The 22,454-nt window shown below is 39.1% G+C and overlaps 1 protein-coding gene across 1 annotated transcript in view; it reads right to left on the bottom strand.

Moving 5' to 3' along the window:
• LOC125260957 (LIM and SH3 domain protein 1-like) overlaps positions 1-22,454 on the bottom strand; it is a 93,497-nt gene that overhangs the window by 50,040 nt on the left and 21,003 nt on the right. The window contains exon 3 of the mRNA XM_048179503.1: positions 1,299-1,383. Coding sequence (XP_048035460.1) covers positions 1,299-1,383 — 85 coding nt within the window. The remainder of the gene's footprint in view (positions 1-1,298; positions 1,384-22,454) is intronic.

The raw sequence follows: 22,454 nt of genomic DNA, 5'->3' as shown, positions 1-22,454 counted from the left end.
GCGTGAAAATGTAAAGTCGATGTCCCGACAATAACGGACAGGCATCTAATAAATTATTAATTCAAGAACATTGTGCAAGTTTACTGCAACAATGGAGCCGTGAACGTCACATACTTTTGAAAATACAATGTTTAGTTGATACTGGAAAGCGCTCATTGTCAAAGTTGTAAACACGATGGCGTCCTTCTTCAACGAGGGGGTTTGGGATCAGGGCATTTGTTCCCAGGTGAACCGTAAAAGAAAATGACACACACAACTCCCGGACATTCTGTAGAACTCAACCAATCAGATGTAGTGAATTAACTCAAAGGGGAAATATTAATAATGATCCATTATTAATAATTAACTCATTATGATTATTAATTATGATTATGAATATTTGAATCAGTTAATCAGATTAACTTGATGTAGCTACATTAAAATTACAATAAATAAATCAGTTCATCCTGTGAACACTCAGTATTGATTATTAATTAATTCTAAGAGAATGTTATTTTTCATGGCAACAGAAAAATAATTATTTCTTAGCATTTACAGTGCTTAGAGCTGGTAATAAGATCTGGTCATTTAAGAGACAATCTATTGCAGACAGAGAGTGAGAACCAAATATGTATTGTGCACAAGTTTTATCAACTAAATCACGAACATATAACTAAACTAAAAAACACATATATACACACACAAGTCACATGTGCATGAGTAAAATGAGGAATGAGAGAGTGAGACCAGAAGTGTGAAACATTAGGAGCTATGGGGAAGAATCAAAAACCCGGAAAGAATCAAGTATTCATTACAAAGCTTCTTTGTTAACAAAGGAGGTTCACAACTTTAACTAGCAGCAATTTAGTGTATCGTACGATACTTGCATTAGGCCTTGCTGTTTTTGAAGAGCGTACACTGTGGATACAACATAACACTGGATACACTGTAGCAGTAGGAAGTCCTGAGAATTCAGGACTATATATATATATATATATATATATATATATATATATATATATATTTTATATATATATATATATATATATATATATATATATATATATATATATATATATATATTTTTTTTTTTTTTTTTTTTTTTTTTTTTACACACACACACACACACACACACACACACACACACACACACACACACACACACCTCTTGCCATTGGTTGAGTTGATTAACTGAATGCTCTTCACTTGTGTTAATTAGGTTAATTATCTGAATTTGCTCCTCCCAAACTTTGTTAATAAAACATCATTAGAAGAGGACAGGGAGAAAAAGTGACCGGGCTTTGTGAATGGACACTTACGTGGCTTTGCATCTTGCTCTGCTGCTTGAGTCGAAGGTTCTCTGGTGTGTCAGCTACGATAGTGAAGGATGTTTTAGGGTAGTGCCTGAAAACACACAGGTATTTACAACATTTATGTCAGATAACATGCACTTAACACTTCCAAAACATATTTCATGTTCAACTGATTAGAGCATTCTGGGAAATATATTTTTTTAGTGACCAAGGTGGAAGAATGTACACCAGAATTTTAGAGAAAGTATAAATTTTACTACACAAAATTCTCAAATTATTTAGCAAAGATGTATTAAATTGACTAAAACAAAATATTTCTATTTAAAATAAATTAACTTTCTTAATGAACTTTATATTCATTAAGAAAAAAATGTATCATGCTTTCACAAAATATTTAACCAACACAAACTGCAACGCAATGTTTTCAACATTGATAAAAATAAGACATGTTTTTTGAGCACCAAATCAACAAATTGGAATGATTTCTGAAGGATCATGCGACACTGAAGACTGAAGTAATGGCTGCTGAAAATTCAGCTTTGCCATGATAAATAACATTTTAAAATACATTAAAATAGAAAACAGTTATGTACTTTTGATCAAATAAATGCAGCCTTGGTGAGCACAGACTTATTTATAAAAACAATATATTAAATATATATATATATATATATATACACACACACACACACACATATACCGTGCCCTCCACAATTATTGGCACCCTTAGTAAATATGAGCAAAGGTGGATGTGAAAATAAATCTGCATTGTTTATCCTTTTGATCTTTCATTCAAAAAATTCACAAAATTCTAACCTTTCTTTGAAGGAAAACAGTTGAAAGTGGGGGGAAACTTACATTATGAAATAAATGTTTTTCTCCAATACATGTTGGCCACAATTATTGGCACCCCTAGAAATTCTTATGAGTAAAATATCTCTGAAGTATATTCCCATTCATATTTACATTTTTTTAGCACACCAGGGTGACTAGGAGCATGAAATTGTCCAGCCATGATTCCCTGTTCCACAGGAGTATAAACATGAGGAAACACAAAGGCCGAATTCCCATAATCATTCATCACAAGGAGTAAAACCAAAGAATATATTTCTGATGTGCAGCAAAAGATTGTTGGGCTTCACAAAATAGAAAGTGGCTGTAAGAAAATACCTAAAACATTGAAAATCCCCATTTCCACTATCAGGGCAATAATTAAGAAGTTCCAATCAACTAAACATGTTACAAATCTGCCTGGAAGAGGACGTGTGTCTAAATCATCCTAATGTGAAGTGAGGAGGAAAGTTTGAGTGGACAAAGACTCTCCAAGGATCACAGCTGGAGAATTGCAGAGATTAGTTGAGTCTTGAGTCTCAGAAAGCCTAAAAAAAATGATCAAACAACACCTACATCCCCACAAGATGTTCAGGAGGGTTTCAAGAAAAATCCTCTGCTCTCATCCAGAAACAAACTCCAGCATATTCAGTTGTCAGACAAGACTGGAACTTCAAACTGGACCGGCTTCTATGGTCAGATGAAACTAAAAAAAAAAAAAAAGAGCTTTTTGGCAGCAAACCCACCAGATGGATTTGGTGCACACATGGATAAAAAGTACCCCATGCCCACGGTTAAATATACTGCTGGATCTTTAATGTTGTGGGCCTATTTTTCTGCTGGAGGTCCTGGACATCTTGTTCAGATACATGGTATCCCCTGACCTGAACCCTAAAGAAAATGAGTGGAGTGAACTGAAGAGAAGAAGCACCAACATGGAGCTGGAATCTGAAGGATCTGGAGAGATTCTGTATGAAGGAATGCTCTCTGATCTCTTGTCAGGTGTTCTCCAAACTCATCAGGCATTATAGAAGAAGACTCAGAGCTGTTATCTTGGCAAAAGGATTATTTTATTATATCTTTTCATGTGACGACACTGAAGAAATGACACTTTGCTACAATGTAAAGTAGTGAGTGTACAGCTTGTATAACGGTTTAAATTTGCTGTCCCTTCAAAATAACTCAACACACAGCCATTCAATTCTAAACCGCTGGCCACAAAAGTGAGTATACCCCTAGGTGAAAATGTTCAAATTGGGCCCAAAGTGTCAATATTTTGTGTGGCCACCATTATTTTCCAGCACTGCCTTAACCCTCTTGGGCATAGAGTTCACCAGAGCTTCACAGGTTGCCACTGAAGTCCTCTTCCACTCCTCCATTACGACATCACAGAGCTGGTGGCTGTTAGAGACCTTGTGCTCCTCCACCTTCCGTTTGAGGATGCCTCACTAATGCTCAGGTTTTAGGTCTGGAGACATGCTTGGCCAGTCCATCACCTTTTCCCTAAGCTTCTTTAGCAAGGCAGTGTTCATCTTGGAGGTGTGTTTGGGGTCGTTATCATGTTAGAATACTGCCCTGCGGCCCAGTCTCCGAAGGGAGGGGATCATGCTCCGCTCATTTATGGTTCCCTCAATGAACTGTAGCTCCCCAGTGCTGGCAGCATTCATGCGGCCCCAGACCATGACACTCCCACCACCATGCTTGACTGTAGGCAAGACACACTTGTCTTTGTACTCCTCACCTGGTTGCCGCCACACACGCTTGACACCATCTGAACCAAATAAGTTTACCTTGGTCTCATCAGACCACAGGACATGGTTCCAGTAAGTACTGGGACTGGGAGCCAATGGAGCGATGCTAAGATTGGGGTGACATGCTCAAATTTCTTTGCTCTGGTTAACATCCTTGCAGCTGCATTTTGAACCATTTGGAGGCGAGCAATGGATGACTGAGAAAGGCCCAAATACAATGGGTTGCAATAATCTAAATGTGATGTGATAAAAGCATGAATGACCTTCTCCAAATCTTGAAAAGACAAGAATGATTTAAGTTTAGAAATAATCAGTAATTGATAAAGACTATTCTTAACAACCAAATTTATTTGCTTGGTTAAGCATAATTCAGAGTCTAAGATGACACCAAGGTTCCAACAAGGTTCCATGTCCTTAGTCTGCTCGTCTTCAGCAAACTGTTTGCGGGCTTTCTTGTCCATCATCTTTAGAAGAGGCTTCCTTCTGGGACGATGCAGTGTGCAGTGTATGGTCTGAGCACTGACAGGCTGACCCCCCACCCTTTCAACCTCTGCAGCAATGCTGGCAGCACTCACACATCTATTTCTCAAACACAACCTCTGGATATGACGCTGAGCATGTGCACTCAACTTCTTTGGTCGACCATGGCGAGGCCTGTTTTGGGAACCTGTCCTGTTAAACCTCTGTATGGTCTTGGCCACCATGCTGCAGCTCAGTTTCAGGGTCTTGGCAATCTTCTTATAGCCTATGCCATCTTTATGTAGAGAAACTATTCTTTTTTTCAGATCCTCAAAGAGTTCTTTGCCATGAGGTGCTATGTTGAACTTCCAGTGACCAGTATGAAAGAGTGAGAGCGATAACACCAAATTTAACACACCTGCTCCCCATTAACACCTGAGACCTTGTAACACCAACGACTCGCATGACACCGGGGAGAGAAAATGGCTAACTGGGCCCAATTTGGACATCTTCACTTAGGGGTGTACTCACTTTTGGCCAGTGGTTTAGACATTAATGGCTGTGTGTTGAGTTATGTTGAGGGGACAGCAAATTTACACTGTTATACAAGCTGTACACTCACTACTTTACATTGTAGCAAAGTGTCATTTCTTCAGTGTTGTCACATGAATAGATATAAAATATTTACAAAAATGTGAGGGGTGTACTCACTTCTGTGAGTTATTATTATATATATATATATATATATATATATATATATATATATATATATATATATATATATATATATACATACATACATACACACACACACACACAAAGTTCTGTCATGAAACTCTAGACGCGCAGGCTAATAGGTCCTTAACTCAACCTGCTCGTAATCACGTCATTATCCATAGGACACAGATGATTGGTTCCTGGTGTATCAGTAGCCAATGAGCTCACATGCTCATTCTTCAAATACATGAGTATCAGTGTAGCGTGCTTTCAGAAATCATCTGAAATTCAACATCTAAGATAAGTACATGGGTTTTTATGCTATATCACTATGCTCTAACGATTCCTATGTCACGTCAACAGTCCTGTTTTAATGCTTAGAGTGAATTACTAAGCATATTAGCAGCTAGTGAATATGCAATTTTGTATAAGGATACAGAGACATGCTTGCTTAACTCTTTAAGTGGAAACCGGCTTCGCTTTTGTATCGCATTTCTAATGGAGCTACAGCATGTATTTTTTGTACAGCAGCAGCAGCATGGATAACATTCAGACAGTGATGTAGTGACTATAAACAACAACAGAACGCAGCAGACGTTGTGGTTATAACACTGTGTAGGCCCACCTGTTGCTAATTTGAGTGAGATGAGTTTTGTGTCGGCTAATGAGTTATCATGCAATGTGAATATAAGTTTTGTTGAATTAAAACACAACAATGTTTTCACCTTATTTACATATTAAGTATGCAGCAGCTGTATTCGGATTTATATTGGGCATATACTAGGCTTTTTCATAACTACAGGATGAACAGAGATTTATGCCAATGTCGGATATGTTATCATCATCTTATTAACATATTTCACGTATTTTAGGCAGTTTCCATGTATTCTCAAATGAAAGCAAGAGCACCTCAGTTGCTACTTTAATACAGGGACGTGCACATACATTTTGGGGGGCAGGGGCTTAAGTGGAAAAAAGGGCACTTAATTGCCCTCTAATTTAAAAAAATAATAAACAAAACATTAAATATATTAACACAACTTTTTACTTCCTTACCAATTTATTTTAATTCCCCCCACACTCACGCAATTGTTTTATACTCCACAGATTTCTACAAATAATCAGTTCACACAGAGACCATTGTCTTCGTTAATATTCACTACAATATTCACTAGGTTTCTCACAAGAGCAGGCAATAGCAAAGGAAACTATGCCACAATGTCCGTGTTTTCTACAATACTATTTTCAAGTAGCTATATATATTTAGAATAAATGATTGCACCGTCAGGGACATAGTTTCATTAATAATTTGTATATTTTGCACAAATCAATAAATCGTTTGTATTCTTTTGGTGTTATTTTGGTCTATTTTTACTTCCATGTCATCTTTTACTCTAATGGAAAGAGAACTTCCAAAATACACTTTTAGATGTAGTTTGTTTTAAGCCTACTACCCTCTGTCTGTTTGCATCTGTAGATTTCTTCTAAATTAACCAAAACAAGCTATTCTGCATATTTAAACATATCAAGAGTGTTTTCCCCTGAAATATTCAAGTACATAAAATATATTATAGCAAATGCCTGCAGAGGGCGCCAAATGCCTGGTGATTGTTGTTGTTACACAGCATGATCAAATCCTTGTTTTTGGCCAGCCAGCATAAAAAAAAAATATAATATTAGTTAAGTAATAATAATATACAGCCATTGTAATTTTTTCAACAAGAATATGTGGACATCACAACATGCACACTCAGAGAGAGGATTTAAACTTTTGATGTATTCTCCTGTGTAAGCATAAAATTAAGAATTGCAATGCTGTATTATGATTTTTAAATGGTTTTAATAAATCGTGCATCCTTAGAAAACCTGTAATAATGCGGTTCATGGTTCATGGAAAAAGGGCAAGTGCTCAAGCACCCTTTTATCTCTATGTGTGCATGTGCCTGCTTAAAAATATCATTTTGGCAAATGCTCCACTGGGTATCCATGTTCGCAATCAATAACATTAGGTGTTTTCTATGTGCGGTGTGTTTTGCAGCAGTGGGCAGTGTGGCTGATTCATGGACACGCGTTTGTTGATCCCGAGCAGTGGCCATGTTTATTATCTGTCAGAAATCACACTCTGCTTAAAACACCAAGCTATAGTGTAAATAGAAGACTCTTTGGAGCGTGGGCAGCTCATTGATGTAGCGGCATTTCTAAGTTTGCTACTAAGATGAGTGAATGGCGCTCTAGACTCATGGCCATACGTTTTCACTAATAAGTGTTTATATTGTGAGGACCGACAGTCGGTTGCACGCTGTGGAATTTAGGAAGTGATATTATGGGATTCACTGTTAGATTGACATAACCATTGCATGGGACAAAGATATAATATGCCATAGTAATGCATTAGCATGCAACTCTGACAATAGATATATAGAAATATTGATTCAAAGTATTTTGAGTTTCAGTTAACATTCAGTTAATGACTCATAAATCTAAATGTTCCACAGTACATTGTTATTCTTATGGTGGAGACGTTGCTTACACAGCATCTGTATTATATTTGCATACTCCAAATATACATACTCCAAATTTGACATTTGACTTGACATTTGATATTCAACAGTGCTCTGATCTGCCTGCATTGACACCATTTTCTTTAAGAGCTTTTTTGCAGCCAAAATTATATACCAGTTATCACTGTAAAACTGCTTTGACACAATCTGCATTGTAAAAAGCGCTATATAAATAAAGATGACTTGACTTGACTTGACTAAAGCACCCTGACTAAATTCTGGGAAATTTCTGGATTCTGGAACCAGGCAGGGCATTGTCTAAACATAAACCTATTCTTTTACTCTATGAAACATCAACTATGCCGTATTTGTCTAGAAGGGTGTTCACAATATTGCATTTGATGTAGGAGGAATATACAAGCATACAGCAGCAGCAATACATATTAAGTTATACAGCAGCAAGCCATTTACATTAGATTACTGTGACTATGCATGGTGTACATGAGAAAACGTATTGCCATTTAACCGGGGCTCACCTTATTTGCTCAACTTCCCAACAACAATTTTTCAAGGCTGATGTTTTCATTTACATATGTGTGTTTCTGGCTGTGTCAGCTAACATATGTTAGAGTCATGTCAGATTTTTCTGGTTAAAATTGTGATTTTATATAACAAATTAAAAAAAATAAAAAATAAACAATACCAGGCTTGTTTTGCTTGTTTGTAGGGCTGCACGAAATTTTGTGCTAATATTATTTTTGACTAATTATTTTTATTATTATTATTATTATTATTGCTAAAAAATATTAAACCAAATAAGAAATATTACTGTTGTAATAACTTTCATTATTAAAGTATTTAGCATTAGTATTTAATAATAAATACAACTATAATAATTGGAAAATAATATTTAAAACTTGTATGACAAAATGTGGGGTTACCTGTTAACATGCAAGCAGTATGTCTATAAATCATTAGCAAGATCTAAGGATTTATTATCAAATATTATATTATTATGATAAAAATCTGTCTCAATATTTTTTTTATTTTTGTCAGGAGGTATGCAAAACCAAAAATTTAGTCCATGTATTTAATATGAACTACATGCAAGAGGCATCCACTGTGGAAAAAAAAAAAAACGAAAAAAAAAAAAAACTGTACACTTATGTACGCTAGAGAAAAACATATTGATTATATGTTCCCCTCAAAGTTTTTTAGAGAGAGGAATTATTTTTCCTATTTTTACCCTGAAGAGGATTAGCAACAATACTGTTTCATACTGAACGCCGGAGGGCGCCCTTGAGCAGATACTCCAAATATACGCAATATAACAAACGCTGTTCCAGGAAATCCCCAATGGACATCATGCTATCGCTGTGACAGAATAAAAAGAAGGTAGAAACGCTTTGATTGATTAAACATGAATAAAATAAACAGACGACTACAACAATACATGGTTTATGTTTTCTTCAAGCCTTCTCGGGTATTTCCGTAATAATAAAGTATATTTATAATCCAATGCTAATCAAAATGCTATTTCAAACACTCAACTGACGTTATGAAGTGAGTTTGGAGTAAAAACACATTAAATGTAGTCTTTTGTTAGAAAAGAAGTTCATAAAGGCTTCTCATGTTTTGAAAGTTTGTATATTTGACGTGTGTTGCTTTTTCTAATGCAGTGCTCTCAGATGGAGCATCATTTACTACTGATCACAGAGCAGCTCTTCACTAACCTGCTGTGTACATATTTATACAATTAAAAATCGCAGCCTTTGCAATGTCATAATCGCACTAAGCCAAATCGCGATTTTGATTAGAATACGATTAAACGTGCAGCCCTACAGTTGTACTCATTTTTCTGTTGTCCAAATGACCTCCACTTTTACAATGGGAGCATAGAGGGTTTGCTCATCATTGTATATCAAACATACAGAAAAAACAGCAATACTGTGAAATATTATTACAATTTAAAATAATGGTATTCTATTATATTCTTTAAAATATAATGTATTTCTATGATGCAAAGTGTGTGAACAATTATGTTACCTCTATGGCATTTCATATAGGCTTCTAGCTTAAAAGCATGCACATTTGGAGAAATATTGAAGGATTCTCATATGTTTATGTCAATTTTCTATACAGAGGAGTAATATTTATTCAGTATTTATTGTCATCACTGTGAACGCTGGATACTGTGTTTTTAATTCATACTTGCAGCCAGAGGGCGCTCTGTGCACCTTTAGTCCACAAATTAATCTAAAGAAGAACAGGTCGTGTGACAATCCAGGAACTAACTGAACTAACAGAGATCGCTAACTATGGCTATGCAAAACACTTTTGAAGACAATAAATACACGATTGAGACGATGTATGCATGTATTGCTCAGAATTTGCCTCTGAATAGCGCTCCCTCTGTGGGCGTGGCCACATTAGTGGATAATGAGCTGAATCACGAGCGTCTGACATGTCTTCATACAGATTACATAAACAGAGAATATTTGTTTTCGATTTGACTTACATGATTTAAAACCTGACATTTCAGCATTTTTTAGACATAAGTCTCATTTTTTTGTCATTAGTATTCACTAAGTTACAGTTCATTTTCTAAGAACTATCAGTTTGGTCTTCCTTCAGAGGGAGACGACAGATCACGCATCATGTTAGTTTTCTTTATTTTGCAAAAAGCACAACATTGTGTCACAACATGTTTTTACTCTGAGTGTGCACAAAAAAAGAAGATATTCAACAGATTGAAATGGTGTATAACTCTTAATTGTATGTGCAACATTGACGGAGTATTTTGAGTCTCTTTCACACTGGTAAGAAAAAAACCGAGGTGGTATCGCCGGCAATACCTCAGACTCCAGAGTGTTAAATCCATACATAATGCGTGTTCTAATTAGATATGTTTGAGCCTTTTGGCTCAGGCACACATTGTCATAGGCCACTAGAGTTACGCCATTCTGCGTGATGGGGGATTTTCTGACATACAGTACACTTGGCTTGTATTGTTCGAATATCATCACCTGCTCTTTTGGGGGGTAAATCATGTGCGCTATATTGTAGAGCAGCAGCATGTATGTATTGGCAGTAGAAAGTCCCATACTTGCTCTGCAGCAGCAATAATCAACAGCAGCAGTAGCACCAATAAAAGCAGCAGCAGCGTAGCAGATCTATTCCGCCAAGACCAAACATATCAACACTGTCATACCCATTACCATGCCAAACACTGCTAGAGTTGTCATGACAGAAATATTTATAGATATGTGTGAGTTAAGAGTTTTTAAATTAACATACGATAAAAAAAAAAAAAACTCTAAAACCTTTTAAGGCAAAATCTTACTAAGTCCTTAAATTAACCAACTTCAAAAAAGCTTTCTACTTGCATTAAAACCAAATATGTGGAAAAGTAGGAGAGGTCTCATGAAAAACAAAAACTTCTTCAAACTATGACTGAATTACACAGAAAGCAAGTAAAGAGCATTCCTTTCATAATCACTGAAGCTGTCTGTCAGTTCAGTATGGTACATTTAATCAGTAGAGAGTAAAGAGTACTTTTCCCTATAAAAATGTTGTAAAAGCCTCCTCTGCAGCTGCATCAGCTCGATCATTTCCTAAAAGTCCAACATGGCCTGGAACCTAGCAGAAGATAATTGTGAAAAACTGATTCTTGATCAGTGGTTCCCAAACTTTTTAGAGTGGCGTACCCCCTGAGAGGTTTACCATCCTTTTGCATACCCCCTCTCTTCCACTGCAGTCATAAATTTCCATTAAAGGACAATATTTGCCCCCTAATTTGATTTCCCAGAGTATCAAAAAAAAAGTTCAACAGAGAAATATGCAATGATGGTAAAAACCAAGTGAGACTTTTAAATATTAACTAAAACCGCCAGTAGGTGGCGGTAAGTCACTGTCTTAATGAGTGAGTCAGAGTCATTCATTCAGTAGTGAAGCAACTAGCTGTATTTATGAATGAATCATTGAATGATTGACTCTCATGATTCGTTTAAAGCTGCAGAATTGTTCACGAAACACCAATGTGACTTTAGTAAATACTGATAGTGCTGTTTAAAATGCACATTTTCTTTGTTGACTTGTATAATAAATCAATGTCACATTTACAATTATGTATATTTGGGAAGAATTGCATACTTGCTCGTTTTCAACATTAAAAACAAGAACTTACACAAGAACAAAAACTTTTTATGCATTTACTTCCTTGAGTATGGTCTCTCTTTTAGCTCTAGTTGAGCTAAGTAGTTACCTCGCTAGTAAATAGTTGTATTTTTGCTCCTAGAACTTTAGTGGCCACTAGCTGGAGCCGTGTGTGACGGCTAGGCCCTCTGAGCCTCCTTTGGGAACATGCTGGCACTGTTATGATATATTTCTTTACTAAAAAGAGTAAAGGGAATAATATGCTGAAAAATGACTTATTAACCTCCTCTGTAGTTCAGTTATTTGTCCTGCCTGGAGCTGAATAACACTGCCACGAGCTGATGCCACGTGTCTGGCTGAGGTTATAGGCCCCGCGGAGCCTTCTTTAGCGTGTGATGGCGTACGCTGTACTCCTCTTGCTTTAAAGAGTAAAAGGTTCTTTTACCGAGTGCACTGCTCGTTGGATTGTGTTGGATGGACTGTTATGTGGGCACTCACAGTTACTGAAGTCATATGTTCATTCTTGCTTCCAGCAAGTTTCAGGTGTGCAGCCTTGTAGGCCGCCCTTGGAATACCTCTATGAGATTGAGTATTCTGGTGTGATATATAGTTCTTTATGCAGAACTTCAGTCATGTCGTAGGCCCCTTTCTGGCCTCCATGACTATGTGCCAACAGTATGGTCTATCTGTTAGGTGAGCTTCGTACTTCCCCTTTGGGTTGTTTGTGTAATTGTGCTTAGCTCCCTCAGCTGATCATTGGTTGTAGACTTCTATGAAGTCTCCAGTTGAGATCAGCCCTGAGTAGATCCTAGGATAAGCGGATCATACTCCCCTCAATACGAGGGTTTATAGCACTCAGCTGTGTTCTGCTCTCCAAGATGCCCATTTCTACGCGTGGGTTTGAGTTGCTTACTGCTCATTCGCAGTCGCTCTTACCTGCTCTCTTCTCGGAAGAATGTCGGCCTCCCTGGTGGCATTGTGGGTGACTTCGTTCCCCTCTAGTGACTGGGTTCCTTTCGGTTTCCTGGCCACATTCCCTTTAAGGGACCACTTTTCCGCAGAAATGTTGGTCCCAGAAGCTCTGAGCAGCCTTGGAAGGCTTTCTGTGGAAGGCCTCTTTTAGGCTCAGCTTGGGCTAGTGGCCGTAGGGAATGCTGTCATTGACAGCCTTGCGTGACCCAAGGGCAAGTTGCTTATGGCATTTCTTTCGAAATTGCCGGACGTTTGTCTCGCCATCTTTGGCACGCACTCTCCTCGAGCATGGTAGCGTGGGTATATCGTTCCCCAAAGCGGTAAACGCAGAGTTGAGTTCCCTTTCGAAAGGGAACATCTCAGGATACGCATGTAACCATGGTTCCCTGAGAACAGGGAACGAGACTCTGCATTGCCATGCCTCGGGCTGCCTGCTGAACAGTCCCTCAAGACGATAAGATACTGACTGATTCTCTAGGTGCTCCATATATACTTCCGGGTCGCGCCATATTACGTCACAGGCTGTCGCCGGCCAATAGAGGTGGAGTTGTTGGATAGTTGGCTTTCAGACACCGGGTCACGTGTGACGTTCCCCAAAGCGGTAAACACAAGAGTCTTGTTCCCTCTTCTCAGGGAACCATGGTTACATACGTAACCTGAGACGTTCTCCTTCATTCCAATAGTTCAGTTACCTTCATAATAAAAAAATGCTGCATCTAAATCCTGCTTCCTCACTGCTCTTTACAACCAAATAATAGACAATAATGTATAATATGCAATGTATTCTTTGTATTACTAGGGGCCAAGCACCGAAGGTTCATAGGCACGTATTATATACGTTGGCGTTCTTTCCACCTGGCAGCCCATAGAACCGCTTGCGGGAAAGTTATGAAATTTGGCACACAGTTAGAGGACAGTCTGAACTGTGTCCATAGCAAATTTGGAGTCTCTAACTCAATCCCTCTAGTGCCACCAGCTGTCCAAATTTGCACTCATGTTTATGTTGATATGTTGTTATGGAATTCAAGTTGATTTCTCAAACCGTTTTTGAAAAACACGCAAACAAATTTTACATAGCGCTTGCAAAAATAGACAATGCTGTATCTCTGCAATGCTTTATTGTATTCAGACCAAACTTGGTACATTTCATCACAAGCATGACCTGAGGCAACATGCAGCGTTTCAGCGCTGTGCCACCTACTGGTGCAGAGATAAAAAAATTGCTATTTTTGCTTATAACTTCTGATGGGTTTATCCAAAAATCATAATTTTGGTCTCGTTGGATTCGGGGCATCAGGCCGAGTCGAATGATATCTAAATTTCATATCCATTTTAAAGCGTATCATTACGAATTCAGTATGGGTCATCAGCACAATGCCCTGAAGGAGCCCGAGAAGTTTCGGACCAGCGCCACCTAGTGGAGAATTTGTTTTCATATGCTTATAAATTTTGATCTGGTTGACTTATTCTTACATCCTTAGACTCCTGAATCCTTGCCGAGTCCAACGATACCCATCATGCTAGGTTTGTGCGGCGTGGTGATTTAGCGCTTAAAAAACGATTGCAAATATCTTCAAAACCGTTGGACCGATTGAGATGAAACCAGCGTAGGAAACACAGAACCTAAGCTGGTTAACTACATGTCACAGCCCAAATGTCAAAATTTTGATAGGAAGTGGCAAAAAAATTAAAAAAAAGTCATCCATGGGTCATTTTTTTAAGATTTCATACATATAAATGTCTATAACTCCAAAACGAAATGAGATAGTTGCACCAAATTTGACACACACATGTATGGGGTCACCCTGAGGACACATAAAAAAATTGGTGGAATTGTGCCTCTTGGTGGCACTATAATGGAACACAACATAAAATTTCCATTAACTACAATACAGTATTATTATATAAAATGCTATATTATATGAATGCATTGATGTACCATTACGAAACTCAGGACGTGCCATCGGCACCATGCTCTGAAGGTACACAATAGGTTTTGAGATAGCGCCTCCTTGTGGTAAAATGTTATAATGATTTTTTTTTTTTTTTAAATGCTAATAGCTTTATATAAATTTGGCCTATTGTAATGAGAGTCTGATTAGATTCCGTGGGTCATGCTGTGAACACTGATGCCAATTTTGCCATTGTCAGCATAACTTAGTCTCCACTCTCCACCACTTTGATTTTCTTTAAAATCACACTTTTTCAATCTCCTCCTATACCATTGGTCCAATTTTCACCAAAATCGAATTGTATCATCTTCATACCATGCCAGCAAAAATGTATGGATTTCATGTTGATAGACAAAACCATTTTTTTCAGCAACGAATTAGAGGAATGATGCCAAAATGACTGTGGAGTCTGTATCTCTGCAATGCTTTGACATTGACATAAAAAAATTCATAAACCAGTAAATCTTTACTATTGACAGTATATATAATTTTTCAGCTCTTTTGCCTAAAATGATCTTAATAGGTCTTTAATTGCTCACTGCTGCAGTTGGTCTGATGCTCACAGCCATGTTGGCTGGCTTCTTGTGCTGCTTTTGTGCGTGACAGGAGCTGGCGCTAGTGAGCATCCCATAAAGCCTTGCCACTTTTCACTTTTCACAGTACTGTTCCAACATGCTTTGAAGTGAAAATTTGTGTTTACTGATTTGATGGCTAAGCTAACTGAGGTGAAATCGCAGACTATGTTTTTCTAGTGTTTATATTATATGAGTAATCACTATGTTAGTTTGTAGTTATCTTAAACAAATAACCGCTCCTGCACAGGTACTGCAAGTGTGGATGGCCAAAGCCAAATACTCAAGTTATGTTGGCCTTTATCATGATATCAAAAAGAATTATTGAATGCATATTAATATGCTAATGTTCTGTAACGGTGCATTCGGTCATTGATTTAATGATTTACGCAACTGTTAAATAATACATATTTAGGTGCCTTTATTCAGCTTGTATCAAAAATGTTTGGCTTATAGGTGTGATGCTTATCTTTTTTGGAATACTTGATTGTTTCTCTGAATGTTTTAATGTGGGTTTACTTGCATAAGCCACTTTTCATGAGAAGTCATGCTCTGTAATTTTATGCTGTAAAAGAAAAGTTTAAACTTTTTTTGTTTCAAGTTTAAAGTTACTGATACATACATGAAAAATAAAATATTTCATCAGAAAAAAACACTATATTCTGTGTGTAGATTAATAATTAATAAATACATGATTTGCATGTGTTCACTTTACATTAAGGTTCACTTTCACAGAATATTAATGTTTATAACTCATAAATAAATGGTTTACATGTATTCACTTTACATTAAGGTTCACTTTCACAGGTTATTAATGTTTATAACTCATGAATAAATGGTTCACATGTTTCCACTTTACATTTAGGTTCACTTTCACAGGTTATTAATGTTTATAACTCATGAATAAATGGTTCACAAGTGTCCACCCTACATTAAGGTTCACTGTGACAAACACCTTTATAAACCCTTTCCAAAGGGAACCTTAATGTAAAGTGTTACCTTTTTTTTTTCTCTGTTCATGTTTTTGTCATATTTTTATTTGTCAACATTAATTTTTTTGTAACACTCTAAAAATATTTTCGTTATCTCCATGATGGACACGCCCCACCCCTGGTTACTCGTTTTTGAGACCAATCAAATTTTTTTTAAATTTGAAAAAAAAAAAAAAGAAATGTAAGCGTTGACAAATTTGACAAATCCAGATAAATCCATCCTTGTTTAGATCAGGATCAGCTGTTGCACAACGCTCAGTATAAACTTTCTCTGTCAACAAGGTTTAATCCAGAGTTTGCAAAGTGCGTGCACCTGAAAGTGTGACAAGTGTGGCAAACAGCCAATCACACGGAACAAGGAGAACGTCAGTTTGATTCATTTCTCACAAGAGAGCCTTAGAACCGTTCGGCCTGACGGTGGAAAAACAGCTTAAAGGATTAGTTCAATTTTAAATAAACTTTTGCTTATAATTTACTCACCCCCATGTCATCCAAAATGTCCATGTCTTTCTTTCTTCAGTTGAAAAGAAATTAAGGTTTTTGATGAAAACATTCCAGGATTTTTCTCCATATAATGGACTTCAATGGGCACCAAATGGTTCAAGGTCCAAATGACAGTTTCAGTGCAGCTTCAAAGGGCTTTAAACGATACCAGACGATACCAGACGATGAATAAGGGTCTTATCTTGCGAAACGATCGGTCATTTAAAAAAAAAAAAAAAAAAAAAAAGTTTTATAAGCACAAATGCTCACCTTGCTCTGTTCTGCGATGCGTGTTCGTGACGTCACGTAATACGCAATTACATTGAAAAGGTCACACTTGACGTTGGCGGAAGTACTGACTGAGTGTTTACAAGTTGAAATTGCAAATACTAAGTCAAACCGCGTTTACAAAAAAAGGTAAAACGACAATGTCGGACGATTTTGAACTCCGTACAAGTAGTTATTTGTACGGAGTAACATTCTATATGGATGTCACATCCAGGCTTAGCAACTAAGGGAAAAGTTACTAGGAAAATGGGGGCAAATACAAATTCATGGGCTGATATCCATGTAGACATAATGCACATATATGGCACATATCATAATGTCCAGGTTTGTCATTAGGTACTGACATTTCTATATACATATTTAAATGAATTTCAAAAGTACACAAGGCCAATAAAGAGAAAATCAGCATTAAGCTGTGGACACACTAGACATTAGGGATGTGACGAGACGAGACACGAGATTTTTACACACTTTTTAAGAAATCCTCAAAGATGAAACACATGATTAGAAAAATAATCTGCAGGTGTATTTGAAATGTTTTAACTAATCATCTTGTAATTAATGTCATTTCAGTTCTACTTTCAGAGTATGAATTATTATATGCAGTAAAAGACAACATTAAAGCACTGTAAAACATTTAGCCGCAAACTCAACTGACTGGTTTCTCTCCTGTATAATTTCATACAAGTCTCTTCAGACCTTACTGTACATGATTTATGAGCTTCTACAACTTTTGACCTCCTAACTGAACTTCTTTCCACAAACTGTTTATAGAAATAAAAAGAGTATAAATAAAAATGGTAAAACTTTACAATAAGGTCTTATTTATAAACATTAATGTATTAACCAACATCAACAATGAGCAATATCTTTGCTACAGTATTTATTAATCTTTGTTAATGTTAGTTAAACATAAAAATAGTCATTTGTGGTTAGTTTATGATAGTGCATTAAGTAATGTTAACAAGTACAACTTTTGATTTTAACAATGTATTTGTAACGAGGCGACAGGACTCAGGCAGAGATTCATTTGCAAGCTTTATTACAAAAGGAAGCATGGTCATACAGGCAGGGTCTAAGCAGGAGCAAACAGGAACAGCAAGGGCTAGGCAGAATCGTGGTGAGGATACAGGCAGTAGATCAGGGCAGGCAAATATTGTTCACAGTCCAGATAACAATAACCAGTCCAAAGGCAGAAGGCAGAGAATCATAAACCAGAAACAGGCAGGATCAATAACAGACAGGCAGACAGGATACAAACGCTCAGAATTGTCACAGAAGTAAACAAGACCTCGCAATGAGGTAGTGTGAGAGTGAGTCTTAAATAGTCCAGAGAAGTGCTAAGCTGTATGTGGCAACAGGTGATTGGTGTGGAGTGTGCATGTGACTGGCAGGGAGGATTATAGGAAATGGAGTCCGGAATGAACATGAACGTGACAGAATGTCCCCCTCCCGGAAGGTGCGTCCTCGCGCCGTAGATGGTACAATCGGGGAGGGGGGTGGGTGTCCTGGAGACCTACTGGCAGGTGATGCTGGATATGCAGACGGGTATGGAGGTCTCCAGGGTAGGTCCAGGAACTCTAGGCACCATGGCGGGTCAGGAGCCTCGGGCAGCCACGGCGGGTCAGGAGCCTCGGGCAGCCACGGCGGGTCAGGAGCCTCGGGCAGCCACGGCGGGTCAGGAGCCTCGGGCAGCCACGGCAGGTCAGGTGGCTCAGGCAGCCACGGCAGGTCAGGTGGCTCAGGCAGCCACGGCAGGTCAGGTGGCTTGGGCAGCCACGGCGAGACAGAGTCCGTGGATGACCAGGGCGGGTCAGAGTCCATAAACAGCCATAGAGGCTTATAGTTCATGGGCGGCCATAACAGTTCGGAGACCGTAGATGGCAGTGACCGGGCAGGGTCCCCACCCACAGGGTCCCCACCCACAAGGTCCCCACCCACAAGCTCCCCACCCACAAGCTCCCCACCCTCAGGTATATGGCCCCCCCAAAAAAAGTTCTTGGGGAACTCAACGGAGGCCGTGGCGGGTTCGTGGGCAAGGAGCTCGGGTGGCGCTGACAGGGCAAGGCGCTTGGGAAACGCCGGCAGGGCAAAGAGCTCAGGTGGCGCCGGCAGGGCAAGGAACTCGGGCGGCGCTGGCAGGGCAAGGAGCTTGGGTGGCGCAGGCAGGGCAAGGAGCTTGGGCAGCGCCGGCAGGGCAAGACGCTTGGGCGGCGCAAGAGCGGCCTCCGGGCCCTGAGGGATGAAGGAAGTCTTCTTCCTCCTCCTCCTCCTCCTTCTACATGGGTGAGGCGGTGACTCAGTGCCCACTTCCTCTGTGGGCTCTGGAGCGGACTCACGGACTGGAGCAGGCTCTCGGGCTGGAGCGGGCTCTGGAGCAGACATCTTGTCCGTAAACACAGTCGGAATTGAGTGCGTAGCAACCAGCGAACTTGAGTGCGGTGAACTTGAGCGCGTTGCAACCTGCGAGCTTGAGCGTGTTGCAACCGGCGAGCTTGAGCGCGTTGCAACTGGCGAGCTTGAGCGCGTTGCAACCGGCGAACTTGAGCGGCTTGCAACCGGCGAACTTGAGCGGCTTGCAACCGGCGAACTTGAGCGGCTTGCAACCGGTGAACTTGCGTGCAAAGCGTCCAGCGAGCTTGAGTGCGATGCGGCCAACTGGCTTGAGTGCGAAGCGGCCGGCGGGCTTGAGTGCGAAGCGGCCGGCGGGCTTGAGAGCGAAGCAGCCGGCGGAGGCTTAGGAATGCCAGACGCTCGGGCTGAAGTCAGCGGTGGATCAGCCACACTGGAACGCAATCCTCTCCACTCTCGGACAGGACCAGTGACGTGACATGACTCTGGGCGATCAGTGGAGACGTGACGTGACTCTGGGCAATCAGCAGTGACTTGACTTGGCTCATGAAGATCATCGGTGACTTGACTTTGTTCATGGAGATCAGCGGTGACTTGACTTGGTTCAGGATAGTCAGTGCTAACTTGACTTGGTGTTGTTATTATGGTAGCCGCCATTTTGTGAGTGTCCTCTGGCGCGGCAGCCATTACATGACTAGACGAGGTGTTGCATTCCTCCGCGACACCCACAGTAAATGGAGAACCAACAGTCAATAAAGCATAATCCAGAAACTGACTTAGAGATGAACGGGGTCCCTCACGAATGAGTTGTGATTTGAGTGGCTGATTAATGCCCTCACAGAAAAAGTCTATCAGCGCACAGTCCGGCAAGTCTGAATAATAAGCAATGTCCAAATATTCCACAACATATTCCTCCAGCGATCGTGAGCCCTGCTTGAGCCCTAATAACAATAAAGCAAAGTTCCTACCAGACCAGTGTTCATCAGAAAAGCTGCTGGATCGTTGTTTTGGCGAGGTCTTCTGTAACAAGGCGACGGGACTCAGGCAGAGATCCATTTGCAAGCTTTATTACAAAAGTAAGCGTGGTCGTACAGGCAGGGTCTAAGCAGGGGCAAACAGGAACAGCAAGGGCTAGGCAGAATAAGCTGTATGTGGCAACAGGTGATTGGTGTGGAGTGTGCATGTGACTGGCAGGGAGGATTATGGGAAATGGATTCCGGAATGAACAGGAACGTGACAGAATTAGTAAATGTTGAAATTAACATTAACTAAAATAGTGTAGAAGTATTGTTCTTCCTTAGTTCATGTAAAGTTAATTAACGTTAACTAATGAAACCTTATTGTAAAGTGTTACCATAAAAATAAATAACAGTTTTCTTTTAGTCTTAAGTGCAATCAATAAGTGCAACCATAATCAAAGCACTCTCTCAATATTCAAAGTGCAAATAGAGACCAAATTTTTCTTTAAGCATGATACAGAGCTGAGAGATGCTTACAACTACACAGCCCAGCCTAACATAGCTTTCATATTGGAAGATATTTGCATGCATCAGGGTGCCGCTTTCAAATGCGGGGTATTGACATCGCGTTTGAATATGCGCTCACGTTTACTTTCACTTTCGCGATCGCACGTAGGCCTACTCTGTTATCCAACTGCATAATGTAAATGTAGCGGTGGCATATTCTTTCCTAATTTCACCCTCACACTATCATGAGACTGCTTTTCGCCTCGACGAGAAATCTCGTCACAATTTAATCTTGCGAAATCTCGTGACACGAGATCTCGTCACACCCCTACTAGACATGCATGCGAAATTTCTATGGGCACTGCAACAGTCACAAGATTATGTCACATTCTGCACTTTTTTAAAATACAGTCTTTTTTAAAATACAATAGGTTGTTTGCAATCACGTGGTTCTGGTGACGCGCGAAATACAGGTGGAGGGCAAGCAGTGAAAATTAGAATGGAAGAGATGGAGAAAAGTCCTTTCTGTGTTGGTTTAGAAAGGTATAAACAGAAAATCACAACATATGTTGGACATGATCTTTATGTTATGAAGATGAGCGACTTTCCCACTGAATTGAAAGACATTCCTGCCATCGAGGAGGTAGATTTAGAGAATGTGAAGCTGCCGTCACGCCGCGTTCAGTTCTAGTCTGGGTTTGTTTATATCGCTCTGCCTTTCTACTAGTTAAGTTAGGGCAGTATTTTTGATTTTCTGTCGCAATTGTGAAAAATGTCGCCATTGTAGGTCATTTATGCTGAATCGAGAATTGCAACAGGAGCTCACATCATCGTTCAAAGAAAAAACTGGACAGTGTAATACAATTGTTGCCTTTTATAAGTGTAAAAACACACTAATGGAAGTAGGTTGAGGAGGTGACGAAAAGACGCCATATATCAAATCTAATAATGTCACTGATTTAACCCACTCCCTCTCACTCAATAAAATAATCACATAGCTGAGTGTTTTTGAAAGTGTTGTCTTTGTTGTTGAATCGACTTCTGTCAGCTTGTTAAACATTTATTTATTTGGACACTTTCTACCATATGATGGCTGAAGCAGCAGCGTGTCACATTGTTCTCATATGGTAACCAGATCAACATTGTGAACGGAATATTACAAAACTGAAGTGAAAACACCAAATTATCATTCAGTGGGATAAAATAGCTTCTCTTCCCTGCAAACAATACCATGAAGAATGTGAATATTTAACCAAGTCAAAAACAAATAAGGTAAGCAGATATCCATATTCATTTCAGTATCAGCAGACGCAAAACGCTATTAAAAGGCGCCAACTTTTAAAGTTAAAAAACGATATAAGTTATAAAAAACGGTATAAGTTATGTAAACGATATAAACACCTTCTGGGTTCCCTATTTTATCGATTTGAGCAACAGTAAACGACACAAAACATACGAATTTTGAGTTTTTGATAGAATTCCTATATAGAAAATACACTCCCTGCCTTCCAGACTCATTCGCGCTGCTGCTGTGACGTCATGTGCAAACAACCTATTCAACATATAATATATTAAAAAAGTTATGTCATAAAATATGTCAATCTACTTCACTATACTGCAATGCAGCAATCCTGCAGATTTAAAGTTTGTGTTCTTTTAATTCAACTAAAA

Source organism: Megalobrama amblycephala, unplaced genomic scaffold (assembly GCF_018812025.1).
Source record: "Megalobrama amblycephala isolate DHTTF-2021 unplaced genomic scaffold, ASM1881202v1 scaffold201, whole genome shotgun sequence".
Classification (NCBI taxonomy): domain Eukaryota; kingdom Metazoa; phylum Chordata; class Actinopteri; order Cypriniformes; family Xenocyprididae; genus Megalobrama; species Megalobrama amblycephala.
This window is presented reverse-complemented; position numbering and strand designations above follow the sequence as displayed.